The 18,295-nt window shown below is 42.3% G+C and overlaps 1 protein-coding gene across 3 annotated transcripts in view; it reads left to right on the top strand.

Annotated features, from left to right (window-relative positions):
• The window catches only part of zfhx3b (zinc finger homeobox 3b), a 136,772-nt gene that overhangs the window by 49,223 nt on the left and 69,254 nt on the right, over window positions 1-18,295 (top strand). For all 3 annotated transcript variants that reach the window (XM_083921357.1, XM_083921358.1, XM_083921359.1), the window contains exon 4: window positions 2,695-3,191. In XM_083921357.1, coding sequence (XP_083777483.1) covers window positions 2,695-3,191 — 497 coding nt within the window. The remainder of the gene's footprint in view (window positions 1-2,694; window positions 3,192-18,295) is intronic.

Raw genomic sequence — 18,295 nt, forward strand, 5'->3', positions numbered from 1 at the left:
TATGTGGAATCAGTGTTAATTCACAGAACATTTATCTCATTCACTTTTTATTGTATTAACAACACAAAACAATGATTGGCAGAAATATCCACCTATTGTCCCTCTCAACTGCTATGTATACTAGCTATATCACCAATTTGCCTCTCTTTCTCATGCCCTAAGGTATGCTTGCTATACAGTCCCCTTTACATCATTCGCTCATTTTAAGTGTCACTGAAATAGAGAGAGAGATGAGAAGAAGAATAGAGAGGTGAAAGAAAGATAATCCATTTGAGACAAGTTTACTATTGGAGGAATGGAGTTTCATTAGTTTCATATCCAAATGTACTAGCTATACATTTAGCTATGAATGTGCCAAGTAGCACACAGAAGCCCAGAAGTAATTTGTTTTTCCATAAGACAATTAATTGACACTGTAATGATGTGTATTTTCACAGAAGTTCACATTATGATACCCTCTTTTGTTTATAAAAGGGGAGTCAAAGGGCCAAATCTCAATTTTTTTCTACTTCCTGCCCTCCCTCTCAAGCAACCACGCTCAGCTTTTTAATGTCATTATTCCCAAACTACTGCTGAACTTCACCACTGGAGTTCTCCTTCATTTTTTGCAATTTTGTAATTGCAGCTATACATTTTTATCTTGGTCAAAGAAGTGAGGTTAGAGGGCTCAACATGGGTAATTCAGCAGCATAGCAGAGCATTTTGGCAGGCCGGTTACAACTCTGCAGTTTGTACAGACTTGCCTCAAACTGTCAGCAGTTCAAAGACACAAACAAGAATTGATTGCTGTGACTAATTCTTTTTTCCCTCTTATACCATCTGGTTTATTTTCCTGTAAGGTGAGGTGAGGTGTAATAAGCATGTTACAAGGGAGGCGATGATGACATAGTCTGGGCCCATTAAATACAGGGGTGTCATCCTCTGTCACACTCTAAGGAACTCTTAAAGCCATCATACACACACATCCCAATATTAACTAATCTGTATGATACACAAGGCTCAGTGTATCTCTTGAGAAAATCTGCTGTCACAAGGAGACCTCAGAGATCTCAGACCAAGCAGCTAAAGTGAGAGGTGCCCATGCTCTCACTGAGGATTTTTGACTTCTGCGTGTATTGCAGAAGAGATAGATAGCAAATGTTGAACTCACATAGTCTCTTGATAATTCTCGTTCCCAAGACTCAGCTACTGTAGTAAAAGGAAGATATGAGAGTGCAAGAGAGTAAAAGGTAAGAGAAGAGGATGTGACTTTTTGCCATTAGTGCTTGAATTTGTTGTCTAATGTAAATTTACCTTTGTTTGTTTGTGTCCAGCACAAACACAAAAAAATAGTAAAGTTTTAATTTCTTAAATTGACATAGCATTAACAAATCATATATAAGACATATTCGTATTGCTTCACATTATTATAATTTCAATATAAAAAACAGATTCAAAGCTACAAATCCGAGTTTTGGTCTAATGGTCACCAACCAGAATTTAGCAAGGAATATGATCCAGGTCTGTGGTAAATCATTGAATCTGCATAGTAATGGAGTATGAAAGCCAGGTAGAAATGAGAAATGCAAGGTGCGGGAAAAGACAGGACAGGGATGGCAACTGGGTAAGGGTATGCATCTGTGTGTTTCGTAAGAGAGAGTGTAAGAAGCCATGACTGTGAAGCTGTGTCTGTGAGTGATTTCAGAGGGCTTCTCAAAGGTCTCCCTCTCCTGGCTATAAAAACTCAGGTAATGGAGAAAAGTCCAAGAGCAGGCTGCATACTGCAGCAATAAATAAAAAAGAGCTGCTGGAATTAATTTAGTGTAAAGCTAGGCAGGGTCAAGCCTGCATGCTCTGTCTGGGCAGGGAAAGATTAAAGATCAGCAAGCAAAGGCAGAATCTCCTGCTGTTTTTACCTCATATTTTTAGAATTCATTTTTTGATGACATCAGTTCTGTGGTTGGTGTCATAGGATATGTGCTTGCTGTGTTCCCCCATCCCCTGAACATCTTTAAGATGTCCAATATTGATTTAGAGGCAATCCTGAAAGAAAGAACCTGAAGAATCCAAGCAGAGAAGTGGATGTTATTATTCAGCGAACAAGGGTGATGAATTTGATTTACAGTAATGTGTGCTTGGGAACTCCTTAGTTCTTCAGTAATGATAAAATAACTTGCTTTTTTGTAGAGCTCATGGGCTCTGCTGTTGATTTACAGACAGGCTACGAAAGTGCACCAGTCCACACAGGGTAATGCATATGTTCCTTCTCTGGCAGTGTGAGGTTTTGGTCCTTATGGAAAAGTCCAGGCTTTGTTCTTTTCTCAGCTCAGAGCAAGCGTTGCTATAGGTCCATGAATGCTCACGTGCACATTATCCTTCATGCAATATCATACTGACGGACAGAGTGTGGTTTTTCAAAGTTGAAAAGCTTTACTTTACCTGGGATGTTATTCATGATGAAAATTTGCACAAGCTGTGACTCCATTTGGAAAACACTTTGCTGCTCACTAACTCAGAATAATACAATAATGATTTACACGTCCTGAAGTAAATGACTGAAAAATAAAGTGATCTTTAAAACCTAAAATGTGATTCAGAGTGTAAGCTTTGGATATGTTTAACAAAATTATATGTATGTATGCGGCCATCTAAATATCATTCTTCCTTCTTTTCCTTTTTCTTTCTGTCTCTCTGTGTGTTCCCTGTGCATTCTAGTAGGTGGTGAGATCCCTATGGATGTGCGGTTGGGCGGTGGGCAGTTGGTGTCTGAAGAGCTGATGACCCTGGGAGAAAGTCTATCACAAACCAGTGACCCTTCCCTCAAGCTCTTTCAGTGTGCCGTGTGCAACCGCTTCACCACTGACAACCTGGATGTGCTCGGCATGCATATGGGAGCTGAACGAAGCCTACCGGAGGAGGAGTGGCGTGCTGTGGTGGGCGACTCTCACCAGTGCAAGTTGTGCCATTACACCACTCAGCTCAAGGCCAACTTCCAGCTGCACTGCAAGACAGACAAGCATGTGCAAAAGTACCAGCTTGTTGCCCACATCAAAGAAGGGGGCAAAGGCAATGAATGGCGCCTGAAATGTGTGGCCATAGGCAACCCAGTGCACCTGAAGTGCAATGCCTGTGACTATTACACTAACAGCCTGGAGAAGCTGAGGATGCACACTGTCAATACACGCCACGAGGCTAGCCTCAAACTCTATAAGGTTAGTGGTCCTTGAGCTACTTTATCACACCCACCATTCAACCTTGTCATGACAGTGTGTCCCAACTCTCATATCTAAATATATGTTGGGACGAGCATGTACATAGGTAGAATATCTATATTATCTCACTGTATGCGTTATAGTTTTAACATCACCAGGAAAAGTTGTATGTTTTTGTCATATTTGTGGGTATATTATCCTCTTAGACTTTACACAAATGGCAAAATGTGTCCTTAATCCTCCTGCCACGTAATACTCCTCCGCAAGACACGGTAAATGTTTCGAGTGCTGCCCACACCTCTAAACTGGCCACTCTCCCAAGGCATGAATGATATCTCTGTTGTGTAACTCTTGCTTTCCAAGTAGTCATATATAGAAGCAGGGCCACAGTTCTGCCATGAGAAGAACGTGGCAGGTAAAGCTGGCTTCGAAGCTTAGGGGAGAGTCACTAGGAGATGAATGAAGAAGTGTGAGGAGACAGAGGTTTGGTGCTAATACTCCTCGGAGCGGGAAAGGCTGAATCGTTCTCGACAGCCGTATTGATTTTTGCTGGACTTGGAGCTTCACCTTCTCCTCTAATCATTCCATAATAGCCAATGGATGAACACTCTCCGAACAAATGGCCATAAATCTAACAGGCCTGATTCCACTTAGGTACCTATCCTGTGTGTCTGCGGCTTTGGCCACTCTGGGCTTAACCCAAACTGGCATAGCTGCGCACGCACACACACATACAACACAACAACGAAACACAGACGAACAGTGGCAACATACACTCCCTGTAAGCCTACATGACGCACACACCTACAAAATCAAACACATAACACTAATGTTCACTATTTCCTAGTAGATGTTGCCTTTATTTACAATAAGTCCACTCCATTGTCAAAGTGTTTGACTCTTAAAAAGTAAACAGGAAGAATTGTTTAAACAGTTCTATCGCTTGACACATTTGTTTTGGTATCTTAGTATATGTAGTATGACTTCTTTTGGAAAGAAGGCACAAAAAAAGGAAAAATGTGCTGCTTCAAGCATGGCATTTTGAATCACATTAAAAACTAAGGTGAAGTAGTCCATTGAAACCCCCTCAAAAAGGATGTCTATTTGAACATCATCCAGGATTTTGAGTGGATCCTCAGAACCACTGACATGACAGACATGTTTCCTGTCCACAAAGCCATTGTACTGAAACCACAGTAAAAGAGTGAACGCGTTTTTGTGCGAAAGGGAAGATGATGTACAGCACCCAATAAAGCAGCCGGATGACACAGGAGGTGTTGAAGGGAGACTATTCAATTTGCACGAGGACAAGCGAGAGGACCACAGGAGCATTTTCAGATGCACAGGGTATTTATAGATGCATACCAATGCAAATATGGAACATAATCTGCAAATGTGTTGAGTCAGTTGTGAGACAGCAGAAAAAGCATAGCCGGTTATCCTTGAGGTTTTTTTTCCAGCCCATGGTCATCCTCTCCTGGCCTTAGCTGCTGGACTTACTGGCCCACATTCCAATGACAGTCTCACATTAGACCAGAATAGACAGACGCTGGCAAACTCTCTCTCTCTCTCTACCTTTTAGAGGGAGAGGCTTGTTTTGTCTCACAGGATACGCTACAATTTGTGTTACATTATCTTTGTGCTTTCCACTTTGCTGTGAGCCTGAAAGGCAAAAGAGAAACACATTTTTTTTTTCTTCTCTCTAAGTTTTTAAAAGAGAGACATATGTCATACTGCAGCTCAGGCTGCAGGGGATTAAATATGTACAACACAGCCAGGCATGATCATTTTTTATGACTTAAGCCTCTTAAGATGGCTCCATATTTCTTAAAACCAATTGATCTTCTGAGTAAGAGTGTGTGCATTTGTCCAGAAATTACCTGCTCTCTCAACCCGAGAACACTGCGTCCCTCATAAACTCTCCTCATTTCAGACACTACTCAAAAATAGAGATGTCCTGCAGTTGACAAGAATTATTTCAAAATTTTATGACTCACAAATGTGATTAGGGGACAACAAGTATATGGTTGTGAGGCCTATTTGGCAGCACAGACTCCCCACTTGACAATGTCACGGTCATATTGCATTGGATTTACTGTCCTAGTAGAGAAACTGACAGTGAAACCCACAGTGGCCCCACAAGCCTTTAAACCCAACTTGATATATTATGCAAAGATAAAAAAGGGAAAATCGCCACTCATTTATTCTTCCCCAAAGAAATCTGATGGAAATAGCTCAATTTTTAACCTTTTTGGGGAGAAAATAAATCATCAAGTCAGCATAAACAGGCTGTAGGATGTGGGAGATGCTTGGGACACTTCACCCAAATAAAAATGGTTTGCATTAAACAGGCCCTTTGTGTGCACAGCTCCATATAAATTGGAGCCTGTAATTACTGGAATTAAAAAGGAAGGTTTAAACTGAGGGCTAAGCTGGATGGGATAATTTGAGAGTCTGTGGTATGCGGCCCATATTAGGGCTTTCTAAAAATATCACCCCCACCACCCCAACTATTGGAATGTTCCAAAAGACCACAGAAAGATCCTGCAAGTCATCCTGACCGCATGGACCTCCGCACAGTGGGGGGTGATGCCGTCTTCCCCTGTGTTCCGTGATCTTGGTTGAGACCTACCCATTCTGAGCGCTGTGTGTTCTGCCAACACGCCCGTGTTCTCTGAAGCTAACTTTCACCCTCTTTTTCCCATGGACTACAGGGGTTTTAGTGACTCTGATGACAGCATGATGGTCACCCAGCTGCTCCTAGAACGGTCACTCCTAAACACAAACAGATGGGTTCTGTTGCGGAATACGAAATAAGATAACTTCAAATGTTAGTTTGTGTACTGTATGATTTTTTTAGAATATGTAGCAATCCCCTGAGTCTCTCTCTTCATCTTGAACAAACCCAGCTTCCAATCGTATTTTACAGTTAGCCACATACATGATCTGTGAACATGATAGGCCTTATACCAGCAGCAGTAGGCCTCAGGGCTTGGTTATGTGTTAGTGTGGAGGTGAGATGAGTGGAGCTGATCCAGCTCCCAGGCCCTGGCTGCTCTGGCCAGACAGAAAGGGTGGGAACTAACCAGGCCCAGCCACAGGCCTCAGCTTCCAGTCAAGGGTTGGGGAAAGGGGAGGAGCATGGAGCGTTAGCTGGCTACCTTCCTTGTGTCGGGGGCCGGTGCAATCGGCAGTAATTGAGATTGATTGGATGTTATTTTTCCTCTTGCAAATGTAGTCCATTAGCTTGGCACATGCATAATCAGTTTAGAGCGCAGTTAGCCGAATGTAATCATGTTCCTCGGTGTCTGCTAGCACAAAATCCACTCCAGATGCCGCTTGGCCATGGAAAGAAAGGGAGAAAGTGCCGTCACTATCAGATTGGGAATCTTTAAGCAAGAAACTCCTGACACCCCTCCCTCTGTCCCGGTCCCGCTTTATTGAGCACACACATAACTATACAAACTTTTCACCTATCTCTCTCTGCCTTACACACACAGTCACATCCACTGTCTGGCATTTACCTGTGGGAGCAGGGCTTTTGATCATATGTTCTGCACTTTTAACTGTACTGGCATAGTGTTAAGTGTAGCCCAGCAGCTGGCCCATTAACAAACTCAATACATATGTATCTTGGATGGAGTTACGGCTCTTATTTTACCCTTCAGTGCAATCCAAAAGAATCAGTAAACACTGAGGAATGAAAACGTCTACACTCTGCAGAGAGCAAAGAATCACAATGAAACATAATAGAAGAAAAAAGGTAGTAATGTAAATGACGGGATTAGTAGTAACATGTAAAGGCATTAAGGTGGTTCACTGATGATCGCAAGCACTGGCTTCTCAGACTCAGGAATGCAAACTGTGTTGACCTCTCCCTGTTAAAGATCATAACTACTAGGATTTATTCCAATCCTCTTGGACTGTACAATATTTTTTTCTTTTGGGTACAACCACTACTAGGTTATTGTTGTACTCCAGCTTTAGAAACATATCAATTAAATATAGTTCTGTAGTGTATTTTTGACTATTGCAGAAGATCAGATCATGCTGTTGTAGACTTAGCCAACTTCCCAGTCCCAGATGAGTATTCAGATTTTTTCACATCCACAGGATTATTATGTAATCTTGTTGCCCCTCACTAATGTGACAAGGTCGACACTTGCATTTATAATTCCTTTCCTGAGCCCCTCAACCATTCTGGGATGTCCCAATCATGGTTGGATTTTTTTCAGCAGCCTTATTACATGGGCAGCAGAGCCCAAATTTTCATTCTGCCCAGCGTCAAGACAAAAAACAGCAGGTATTGTGAGATTGTCTTCTGACGAAATTGTGCCTAGCGGGCGCCTGGCCTTACCCACTTACCCACCAAACATTTCTAAGAAGAGGAGGGGTGGGAGGAGGATGGAAAGACAGACAGACAGACAGTCAGGAGAGAGGGGATGGGGTTGGAAGGATAGATACTCTGCTAATTATCATGGCTAGCCTATGATTGTTCAGTAATAGTGCTCAGTGGGAAAGGTTGCAGCAGTTCCAGGAAGAGCTGAGCTCTGATTTACTGGTACTACCGCTCTAATAAAGCGCTTGCTGCACATCCTGGGAGACAGCCCATTCTCTGCTTTCACATGCACAAGTGTGTGAATGCAGACACACACACACACACACACACACACACACACACACACACAGAGCAATCTTGTAATCTAAAGTGCCAGCAGATGACAACATAGGGCTCATGAAATGTATCATTTTGACTTCTGAAAGAGAAGTTCTTATAATTATTCGGTAAGAGTACATGTGTATGTAATAAGCAGCAGCACACTAAAAAGGTGTTTAAATTCTGTATGGGCCCCTGTAACACTTCATTAGTCAACACAGTCATGATCCTCAGCCCCAGTTATCCTAGCTCTAGTGTCCTACCTTACCCACATCTCAGTTACTCTGAGTGGTAAAAAAAACAGGGTGGATTGGAGAGAGGGGCTGTCAGGCAAGGAAGGGGGTCTGGTAGGGCTTAGTGTTTGGCAGTGTGCAAGAATTTCACAACTCTTCTAGCTCCCACCCTTTGAGAAGGCCAGTGAGAGGGTTGGGCTTGTGCTGCTGCTGCTGCTGCTGCTGCTGCTGCTGCTGCTGCTGCTGCTGCTGCTGCTGCTGCTGCTGATGAAGATGATGAAGATGATGATGATGATGATGATGATGATGATGATGATTGTTTGTGGTGTTGCAGGGACTTACAAAGTGACAGTGAAAGAAAGTGAAAGATGGCGAGCAGAAAGCTGCTTAGATAGGGGAGGATGCTCTTTTCCCAGCTTTGTTTTTCAATGACTGTTTACACCAGTTACACTTGAGTTGAAGGGCCCAGTGCATTTCCAGTCCAGGTTCTCTGTCTTGCATCTTTGGTGGACGATAGAGATGCATTTCCAATGTTCCATCACACAGAGCCATAGGATGATTAGAGAAAGGATACAGATGATGTGTTACGTTGACAGTTGGGAGTTAGAGATCCTTGCTCATCGTGTTAATGGTTGTTTGTTTTGATTAATTTTATTTTGTTTTTGGAAGAGGGCAGCAGAGCATGTTCCAGCTAATGTGCAAGGAAGCTGCTGATCCTGTTATCTCCAGCCTGATCAGCAGAAAAGGCAGATTAGTGTTTGGGGAAGGAAAGGAATAGGAGGCAAGGTTATATCAGTTTTTTGTGACTGGGTTTCATAACAGTTCAAAGCAGAGATAAGTGTTTGTTGTGTACAGTAAGGGGTTTTGTCACTAATGGCAGTGATGAATGGTGTAGATATACAGTTTGTTCCTCCCACCAGATTTTTAGAGAAAGTTAACCGTTTCTTTAACATAACTGTCCAACATCCTATACTCCTCAGTCCACTCTGCTTCTATCTATTGCTTTGACTACCTTTTCTTTGTTGTCTCCATAAAAAGATTTAACATAACAAATAGGTGGTAAATGGACCCACAAAACAAAACAGTATGGATAGTGAACCAGTGGGTGGTCTAGAATGGGGATCTACTTAAGGTTAAATATCTTTAATCCAACCATGCTGAAAAACTAAACATTCTCCTCTGCTAAATCCTCTCTCTGCATCCCCCATCCAGCTCCAACTACTTACTCTTCAGCCTGTTAGAAGTTCCTTGCTCCTCACTTGAGAGCAAGGCACTGTTAACATGATTGTCAACACTTTGATTCTATCATTAAATCAACAGATCTAGTTCCCATAAAAAAGAAGACACACAATGCTTTGCAGGCTTAATTTTGTCTTTAAATTTTGCGATTATGACAAATGGTAGAATAAAGTTCTTCCCTTCAGTGATTGTAGCAGATGGGGGCATTATTGAAGGGACAATTACACCTTGGAGAGAACGTTTTTCCTGCACCAAATGGAGGGTCTCTGTATCTAATCTGTGTTATATCCCCGCTCTGCCTGCCCCTATCTTGTCGAGATTATATTTAAGACGTATCAGTTACAGTCCTGTGTTTTTACAAACCCCTGCCAAGGCACTAAAGAGATATGGTTCCCTTTTCTTTGTCTTCAAAAAGACCTGTTTGGGACTCCATGTCATCAGCAGCATCTACAATTTGCTGTGAACTTATTATGTATTTGATAGTCAAACTGCAGTAAAATGACTTGCATGTAGACTGACTGGCATTACATTTACATGCACATAAAAAACTCAGTTGCTCTGAATACCCAGATTGAAGTGATTTAGAAAGACCTTTTCATGTTTTGCAATTACCAAACTTCCCAAATAACTAAATTGACACGTTGTTTGATGGCCGAGTTCTGGAATTGTGCGTGGTTGCCTAGAGGCTCACAAGAAATATTAATATAGTAGCACTAATGCATGCGAGTGCATGCAAACTGCACACTGTTTGGCTATCATGGCTTTAATGAAGCGTATTTTTGCCTAACTGAGCCACACATCTGGCGACCTATAGCCACCACACCTCAAAGACTAACAATGGCAATTGGCAGGTAAACACTGCTTTGATGAGGCCAGATGGAGGCTCCTGTGAATCTATGTAGTTTCTAAACTGAAGGGATGGAGAGAGTGAGGCAGGCAGGCTTACCGGCTCTGTGCCATCAATACATCAGTGGCTAAGCCACCAGATTAATGGCCTCCGAGTGGTCAGGCCCACAAAACTACTCAGCTCTGAGGTCTGTGTTCAGTGGAGCTGTACATGAAAGCAAGGTAGGATGAAGAGACAGATGAGGAGAGGGGAGGAGGTCTTAGGTACCAGGATGCGCACACATGGACCTCTGTTCTGTTTGGCTTTGGCCTACGGAGTAGAGTCATAGAACAGATACATTTTACAGAATGCCCCTAGCTGTTGTTTTATTCCCCTTGCTTTGTCATTTTCCACTTGCAAGTCCATAAGGATGTTTGAGTTAACAAACACAATATTATAAGCAGTATAAAGTTATTTTATAAACATGTATTTATAATTGAGGACATTTAGTTTTTAAACACAACCTGTTGGCTTTGTTGTTTGTTGGAGGCAGCCAGCTTCTAACCAATGCTTGATTTACAGTACTGCAGCCATTTAAATAGCCTCTAAGTGTGCAGAGCATGTACTGCCTTTGTTTTACCTGGGTTTTTCTTTGTCTTAACAAATCTGCCCCTAAGGTCTTTCCATTTTGTGGTGCATCGATTACTGTTGGATTGCAGAACTCCAGCAATTTCTCGCCTGGATTTCATTGTTGTTAGTGATGGGTCAGAGAAGTGCTAATGCATGCATGCATGCTTTCCTCAAAGCAGTGTATTTTGAATGGGTTATATGGCGCTAAATGTGACACGAAATACTCTGTGCAGTGAAAAGTCCACCTCCCCTCTGAGAGGTGAGCTGGGCGATATGGTCAAAATCTTCTATCCCAATACAGGTAATTTCATAGCTCAATAACAGTGTATATCACAATATAGCATTTTTGCTGGTAAATAGATCAATAGTCTATATGACATAACCACACCATCTAGCCTGTTTTTGTATACTCATATAAGTTTTTTCTCATTTTATTAAAAGTTTTAGTGCAAAATTAACATAATGTGCATGATCAGAACGTAAAGCAGTCTAAATTAAATAAATTATGCTGTAACATAATTTGCCTGCTGGTTTCACAATAGATGATATAAATAAATATATATTAATAGACATTTTTATATTGTTTTGACAATATATATCGTCATTTCGCACAGTCCTACTATCAAGGCTTGAGTAAAGATTTACCATCCACCAGCACCTGAGTAGACTTTAATTTGAAACAGTGAGGCCTTAGAGGCCTTTTCTGTAGTGTACATAGTTTATATACCAAGAGAGAAGAGCAATATCTTCCTGAACTTCATGGTGCTGGTTGTCCATCCATGTTTTACCTAATTGCTATGTTGGTTTGAACTGGGAGCTGTAAATCTATCAGTGTTGTGCAGAAAATGTTTTCTCCAGATGTTGAAGAAAAGATTCCATCCTTTTGTAATTAAGCGGTGCGGCCCAGGGTGTCATGCAGTTTTTTTATTGGGGGCCCAGGAAAGATCATTTTGCACCTTGTTTTCTCATCATGCCTTATATTCTTCAATACAAAAGATGGATGAAATGGAAAGATGGAAGTGAAAAAAAATGTAGCAGAGAATAGAATACCTTTTTTAAATTTTAATATGGAAATTACTAGGTAGTAATGTAAGAGGTAGCGTGGGGGGGGGGGGGGGGGGGCATAAAGGGAACAAATGATGGTCATGGAACCAAACCAATTACATAGTTCCCCATGTGAAGGATATCAGAAAAAGAAAAAAATACTCAGGAATGTTCCCAAATCTTATCTATCCCACGGGTGCCGTCTTCTACACCTGTGTTCTACTTTAAACTGGGGGGGGGGGGGGTTGTAGCGAGTAAAAGAGAGAGAGACAGCTTTAAGAGTTGGCGACGAGAATGCTCTTCAGTTTCTCAAGGGCACAGATACTTTATGGCCTTCACATTCCTGCATGACACACTGATGCCCAGAATAGACAGAGCGGCATTTGAAAAAAAAAGTTCAACTACCATGCCTTTAAGCTCCACCCCAACATATCATGTCTGTTCCTCACTCACCTTCACCTCTTCCTGCTTCGTTTATGTCGCAAACCTCAGGGTCACATTGTCTGACGCTTCACTTTTACTAGCCAAAGCTGATGAATACGACAGGACTGAAGTGCAGGCTCTTCTTCAATGTGAGCTGCTCCACACATTTGTGTTTTATAAAGTCATTTTCAATCTCATGTTGATTTACAGAGGCCTCTTTCCTTTAAGGTCTCTTCAGAGAAGCAGACAGCAAGAGGAAGTCTGCATAGCCACCAAACTCCTAGGCTCAGTCCCAGATCATATACTCTCATCCTTCACTGCCTTTCTTGCCAGCCCCACAAACTGTTTTTTTTATAATGTCACCACATTCAATCAACACTGGCCCTAAAATTAAGGACTGCTGAATAATTCAAACTCAGATCCTTACTTCAGACGGCCCATCTCTGTCACTAGATAGGATTTTCCTTAATTTATGCTTGTTAGGTTGGAATCGTCATGTTGAAATAATTCGAACCATAAGGGCTGTCTGTGCAGCTACTGTTTAAATGAGAACTCTGGGAGCTGTTAAAGTTTGAACATGAAATTGTGATATCTGGAATGCAAATTCTTATTCAAATGATCAATGTATTAATTTAAAGGCCGAGATGTGTGAGAAAGAGAGAGCATCTTAATACGTTCTGTTGTGTAAAGCAAAGTATTTTATTATTTGTTAATGTTTCGAGAGTGAGGGCATATTCATTTTGCAGTTATGAATCCCAGCGTGACATAAATCACACACACACACACACACACACAAACAAACACACAGACTTTCTTGTTGCTCAACTATCATTTCACATTATTGTCTCTTATTCCAGATAGTTCCATCTCCTAGTTTTCCTTTGCAATCAGCTCATTTTGAAATGTCAAAATGGCTGGAGTTATAGGCTATTAAATAGACTTAAACCATAGACTTACGCCCTAAGCAGTTGAAGCTAGTTGAGTGAGGAGCCAAATAAAGGCAAAGCCTTCAGAACACCAAATTACTATGAGCAATCTAAGTTTGTACTCTCTCTCTTCTTCTCTTGTTGTATCTCTCTCAATGTACAACGTTGTCTCCTTTTTCCTAAGCTCAGTTTCTCATCTCTTTCATTACTGACTTGTTGGGTAAAAAAAAGATGGAATAATTTGGTGATAGGTCTTTAGGTGAATAGGATTATCTGTGATCTTCGGGGTGGGGGGGGGGGGTTGATTATTTGAAAGGATGTATTAGAGCAGGAGCAAGTTTGTGACTGAGTAGCCTGTGAAATGAGGTCAACATATAATAGAGAAAAAACACATGTGTTGTAAATTTCACTTTAATAACTTATCCTTGAAGGATTAGGTGGTTTATAGCAGAATACGAACCAAGAGTGGCTCATGTAGTTAAGAGAGATCATCAGTCCTTACATCTGGAAGGGAGGTTAGGGCTTTTTAGATGAGAGATCCAGCATCGAGAGTATTCCCAGTATTCAACGTAACTTTTGAATCATTAAAAATGATGAAGCCATCTCCACAAAGTCATGGGTTTATATACGAAAATCAAACACCATCTGCCATCTCTGATCAGAAGCAACAGCCATCAGGCCAGGGTTACCAAGGCAGAACAGGAAAGCCATTAACTGCCATTCACTGCATCGATCGACAAGCCAGTCCACCACTACCACCCCCTCTCTACCCCCACCCACCCAACCCTGCCCACAGACACACACACACATACAGTTCATCGGCTTTTACTGTACACTGCACACACATACATGTGCACATAGCCATGCATAAACCACTATCTCTTTGTGCACCCGCACTAAGTGATGGGTAACATTTGGTCGAGTTTGTCTCTTTTCCCGCTTGAACAGCGTTATCTTTTAAATGATCTTCAGTCTAGATTGCAAGATCAACATTCTGTTCAGTTTAGATAAAGGTTGTCTGACTTTCTTTTTTTATATATTGGCTCAGTAAACCCAATGTGTTACTTGAAGGACAGTCAAGATGCCGTTAAAAAGATATTTCCTTCTGAGCATATGTTTGTAATCTCCTCATTACAGAAATGCATCTCAGTAAAGTCCATTGCCCTGTCAGAATGAGAGTAGACACTCCCTTCTGCTCAGTCTACTTCCACATTTTTGGAGTCAACCCTCAGATAAAGAGGGAACTAATAGAGTCAGTGAAGGGCAAAAAGGGAAAAAACAATTGATTTTTTTTTTCTTCTACATTTTCAATGGTGTCGCTAGAATTGAGGGTCATTAGAAGAATATTTACCTACTTCCCAATTTAATAGAGATGCTGTATATCAGCGTGATCTGGATCAGAGGTCAGGGCAGGGGGGAGCAATTAAAGCGTATGGATCCAGAACCTCTAGGCCTGTCCCATTGTGTGTGTGTGTGTGTGTGTGTGTGTGTGTGTGTGTGTGTGTGTGTGTGTGTGTGTGTGTGTGTGTGTGTGTGTGTGTGTGTGTGTGTGTGTGTGTGTGTGTGTGTGTGTGTGTGTGTGTGTGTGTGTGTGTGTGTGTGTGTGTGTGTGTGTGTGTGTGTGTGTGTGTGTGTGTGTGTTATAGGCAGAAATAGATAGGTGAACTAAAAGGGAGGCAGAGCCGATATGTTTTGTACATGACTGTATTAATTAATCGAGCATTGTTGCTGCTGAACTAGTGATAAATTAGTCAGGTGGGCACAGATGCATATGCTCTTATTGATGTGCATGGCTTTTTTCTCGATTTGTGTACATACAATGCACTCAAATTACACCAGTTCAACTATTAGACGTCATTTCATACAAGTTAAACCAGTGACCAGTAATACATACATTCATACTAATTGTGCGGTCTTTTCTGTTACTTGCGTTGGTGAGGTCAGCCATCTCTGGGGCCACACAAAGCCAGAGACAGAACAGATATGATGGATGTGGCCCGGGGCCTATGTGCTCGCTCTGCGTCTGCGGTGGCCTCATCCACACATCAGCCACGGGGAGAGGGAGGGAACGCAAGAGGAAGGGATGGAGGGAAAGAGGACAGGGATACAAACCAGACCAGCCATTTTCCTTGTTCCGCTCATAAATATTTGTGTGGCTGATTTATAAACAGTGGAGCAAGAGAAGAGATCAAAGTGAACTGTAACGCTTATATAAAACTGGGGCTTTTTCACGACACTGCCCTACACACCATGCCCGTGCCTATTAAAGACAAAGCTATATATCACAAGGCATATATTGGCAAGAGTACTGAATGGCCACTCACACTTCAGAGCTCCGTCTTCCCCCAGTTGTGAGTCTAGTTCTTATAGCGCGGCCATCCAAGGCTCTCAAACACTGATTAAAGGCCATCAATATGTGTTGCAGATAAAACTCAACCTGCTCTCAACCTGTGTAAACTGTCCCAGGGTCAGTGGCTTCTTAGGTGGATTTTAAATGGCTGTAGTGATGCCAGGCAGCCATATTAAAACATAGCAACGCAGTAAAAAGCCACTGTGTCCTGGTGGTGGGAGAGTATTGTTCGTCACAGTAGACAGCTGCGCATGCTGATTCAGGCAACCAGCTGGTCTGGCGCAACACAAAGGCCAAGTCTCCTGTACGGCAGAGAGGAGGGATTAGGGTGGGGCGAAACAGTGTGCGTTTACTGTATATGTGAGTGCTGGCCTCATGTTCCCAAGCTGTGACAGACACAGACATCCACAACTATAATACTCTAGCGCATACATTCCACACCTAGTAGCACCAAATCATACACACGCATATATCTTCCATCCTAACCCAGCGCCTACCAATTATTCCCTGCCTGGGTGCAAATGTGGGGGTGCGTAAGAGGTGCTATCCTCTGCCTCTGGCCCTCTCCCCGTTTAAGAGCAGTTAAGGCTGGCAGATGCTGAGGAGCACCATGAAGATGGCTGTTTGCTGACCTCTGTGGGAGTGAGAATAGCACGGGTTATGGGAGAGAAAAGAAGGCCTATTTCAATGGAGATTCTCGCCCCTTTTGTCCACCAACAGGACAGGGTGTGCTCAGTACGGTGAGAGTTGCTGCTAAACAGCATGTCTCTCTGACATCTGGTTTTCTAGCTGTGGCAGCACGGTGGCATTCTTTTTTTTAGGCATGTCACCTGGTGCTTACATAACACATGAGTTCAGGTTTTTGTACGCAGTATGGTACATTTTTTCATAACTGCCGTCTGTATTATAAAGCAATGATTTAAGAAGTATTTTTACTTTATGTACTGTATAGCATGTCTGTACAGAGAGTCCACATCTGTTTCTCCCCCAGTAGTACGAGGGTATGCTGCTATCTTAAACAGCAGTTAGATTAAGCTTATGGTATATGTTGCTGTCCTCCCAACATTCTGTTGTATATATTGTATGCGTGTGAGTTTGATCAGGTAGGCAGGCATTGTAGGAGGGTTTGAGAGAGAGTAGACTGCAGATTGTCTTACCCCTGGTGTGTCTGAGTTTCTGTGCAGGGAGTTCAAAGCCCTGCTGAACATCAGAGGGCTGATGCTGAGTGAGAGTGACTAGCTGCAGCCTGTGGTCTGGGAAGGGTTACTGAATTATTACTGATGGTTTCAGGGGTAACTGTCCGACCGCAGGACTTGGGAATATTAATCATTTATTTGATTGTCCGCATGTGCTGATTAATCAATTTGAGTAGGATCTGCAGGATTAACTACCCTATTATTCCCCTGTAAGAACAGATAAGAGATAAGACTTTAAAATATCATATTCCATTCATCATTTATTTTTAGGTCCCTGCTGATGAGGGTGAAATAAAAACTGAGGTGAGATTAGGCAGAACTGCAACATGGGGGAAAGCGTTGGGGGAGGAGGATAAGAGAAGGAGGGATGAGGAGAGAGAAAAAAATCTCTTAACTGCAGATTTTAGTACTTGATGGAGGAAGAGATACAGCTTTATATATACATATATTTTCAAACATGGCACAGAAACCAAGTTGTGCAGCAGGGAGTGAGAGAGTGGAGAGAAAAGCGGGGGGGGGGGGGCGGAGAGACAAGAGGAACAGGAAGTTGATGGGAAAGTGATAGCTGTCTCCACCTGGAGTATAGCCTGAGCTGTATGTTAGAAGGGAAAGCAAAGCAAGAGAAAGGAGGGAGCTGCTGCATTTCACTCCTGTAATGTACTCTGGTTTAGGTAAGTTTGGCTCTCATTCCACGTATAGCTAGCTTAACTGATCCAACAATGGCTCAAATGCTGTTTTCTTCGCACACTATCTATTCAGTCTATAAATTCTCAATCTGCCAGCTGTTTAATGTGTTATGTCATGTGGTAATGCCTTTGATTCCAACATGCCTCCGTTTGTAAATACAAGAGGCACTCAAAAGGCTGTGGTTTCTTTACAAGCATGGCGCCCCCGGCGCTTTGGTTGGGAATGCAATGAGAGGGAGAAGGATTGGAAGAGTAAGGGAGGGGAGTGAGAGGTGGTTAGAAACTGTATACACTTCCGTTGCTCTTCTGCCAACCGCTTTCCCTGCTGCCTCTGGTTGCGCAGGCAGGCAGTGAGTTAGAAATGTGAGAGGGAGGAGTGTATCCTCTCTCCTGGCGGAACACAGCACCATAATTATGCACTTTTCAGCAGGTTTTACCTTTAACACTTTCCTCCCGGGTTTGAGATTAGTGCTCACCATGCTTGATTTACTGCACAATTACTGAACAAGACCTCTATCTAATCAATAAACAGGAAGGGGAAAAGTGGTAGGCTTTGAAGTATAGTTTGAGATTTTTTGCACGATTGAGCAGTGTATATGGTGTAGCCAGTAAGGGCAGGCTGCAATGCCAGCCTGTGAAATATCTTTTATATCAGGCACGCCTCTTTGCTTTACCAGCTCTCTAAGTCTCTTTACTGTGCTGAACCGCTGGAGTGGAAAATGTCTTTTTTTTTTCTGACCACTGCTTAACACAGAGGTCAGCAACAAATGGTCTAATGAGGACGTTCCCTCAAAACATTAGATTAAAATCACAAGTTGTCCAATGAAAGTGGGGCTTAATGTGATATCATAAGTTAGGTGAACAAGTTGCATGAGAAGAGCTACCATACAAGCA

This window comes from Echiichthys vipera (genome assembly GCF_963691815.1).
Source record: "Echiichthys vipera genome assembly, chromosome: 1".
Taxonomy (NCBI): Eukaryota; Metazoa; Chordata; class Actinopteri; order Perciformes; family Trachinidae; genus Echiichthys; species Echiichthys vipera.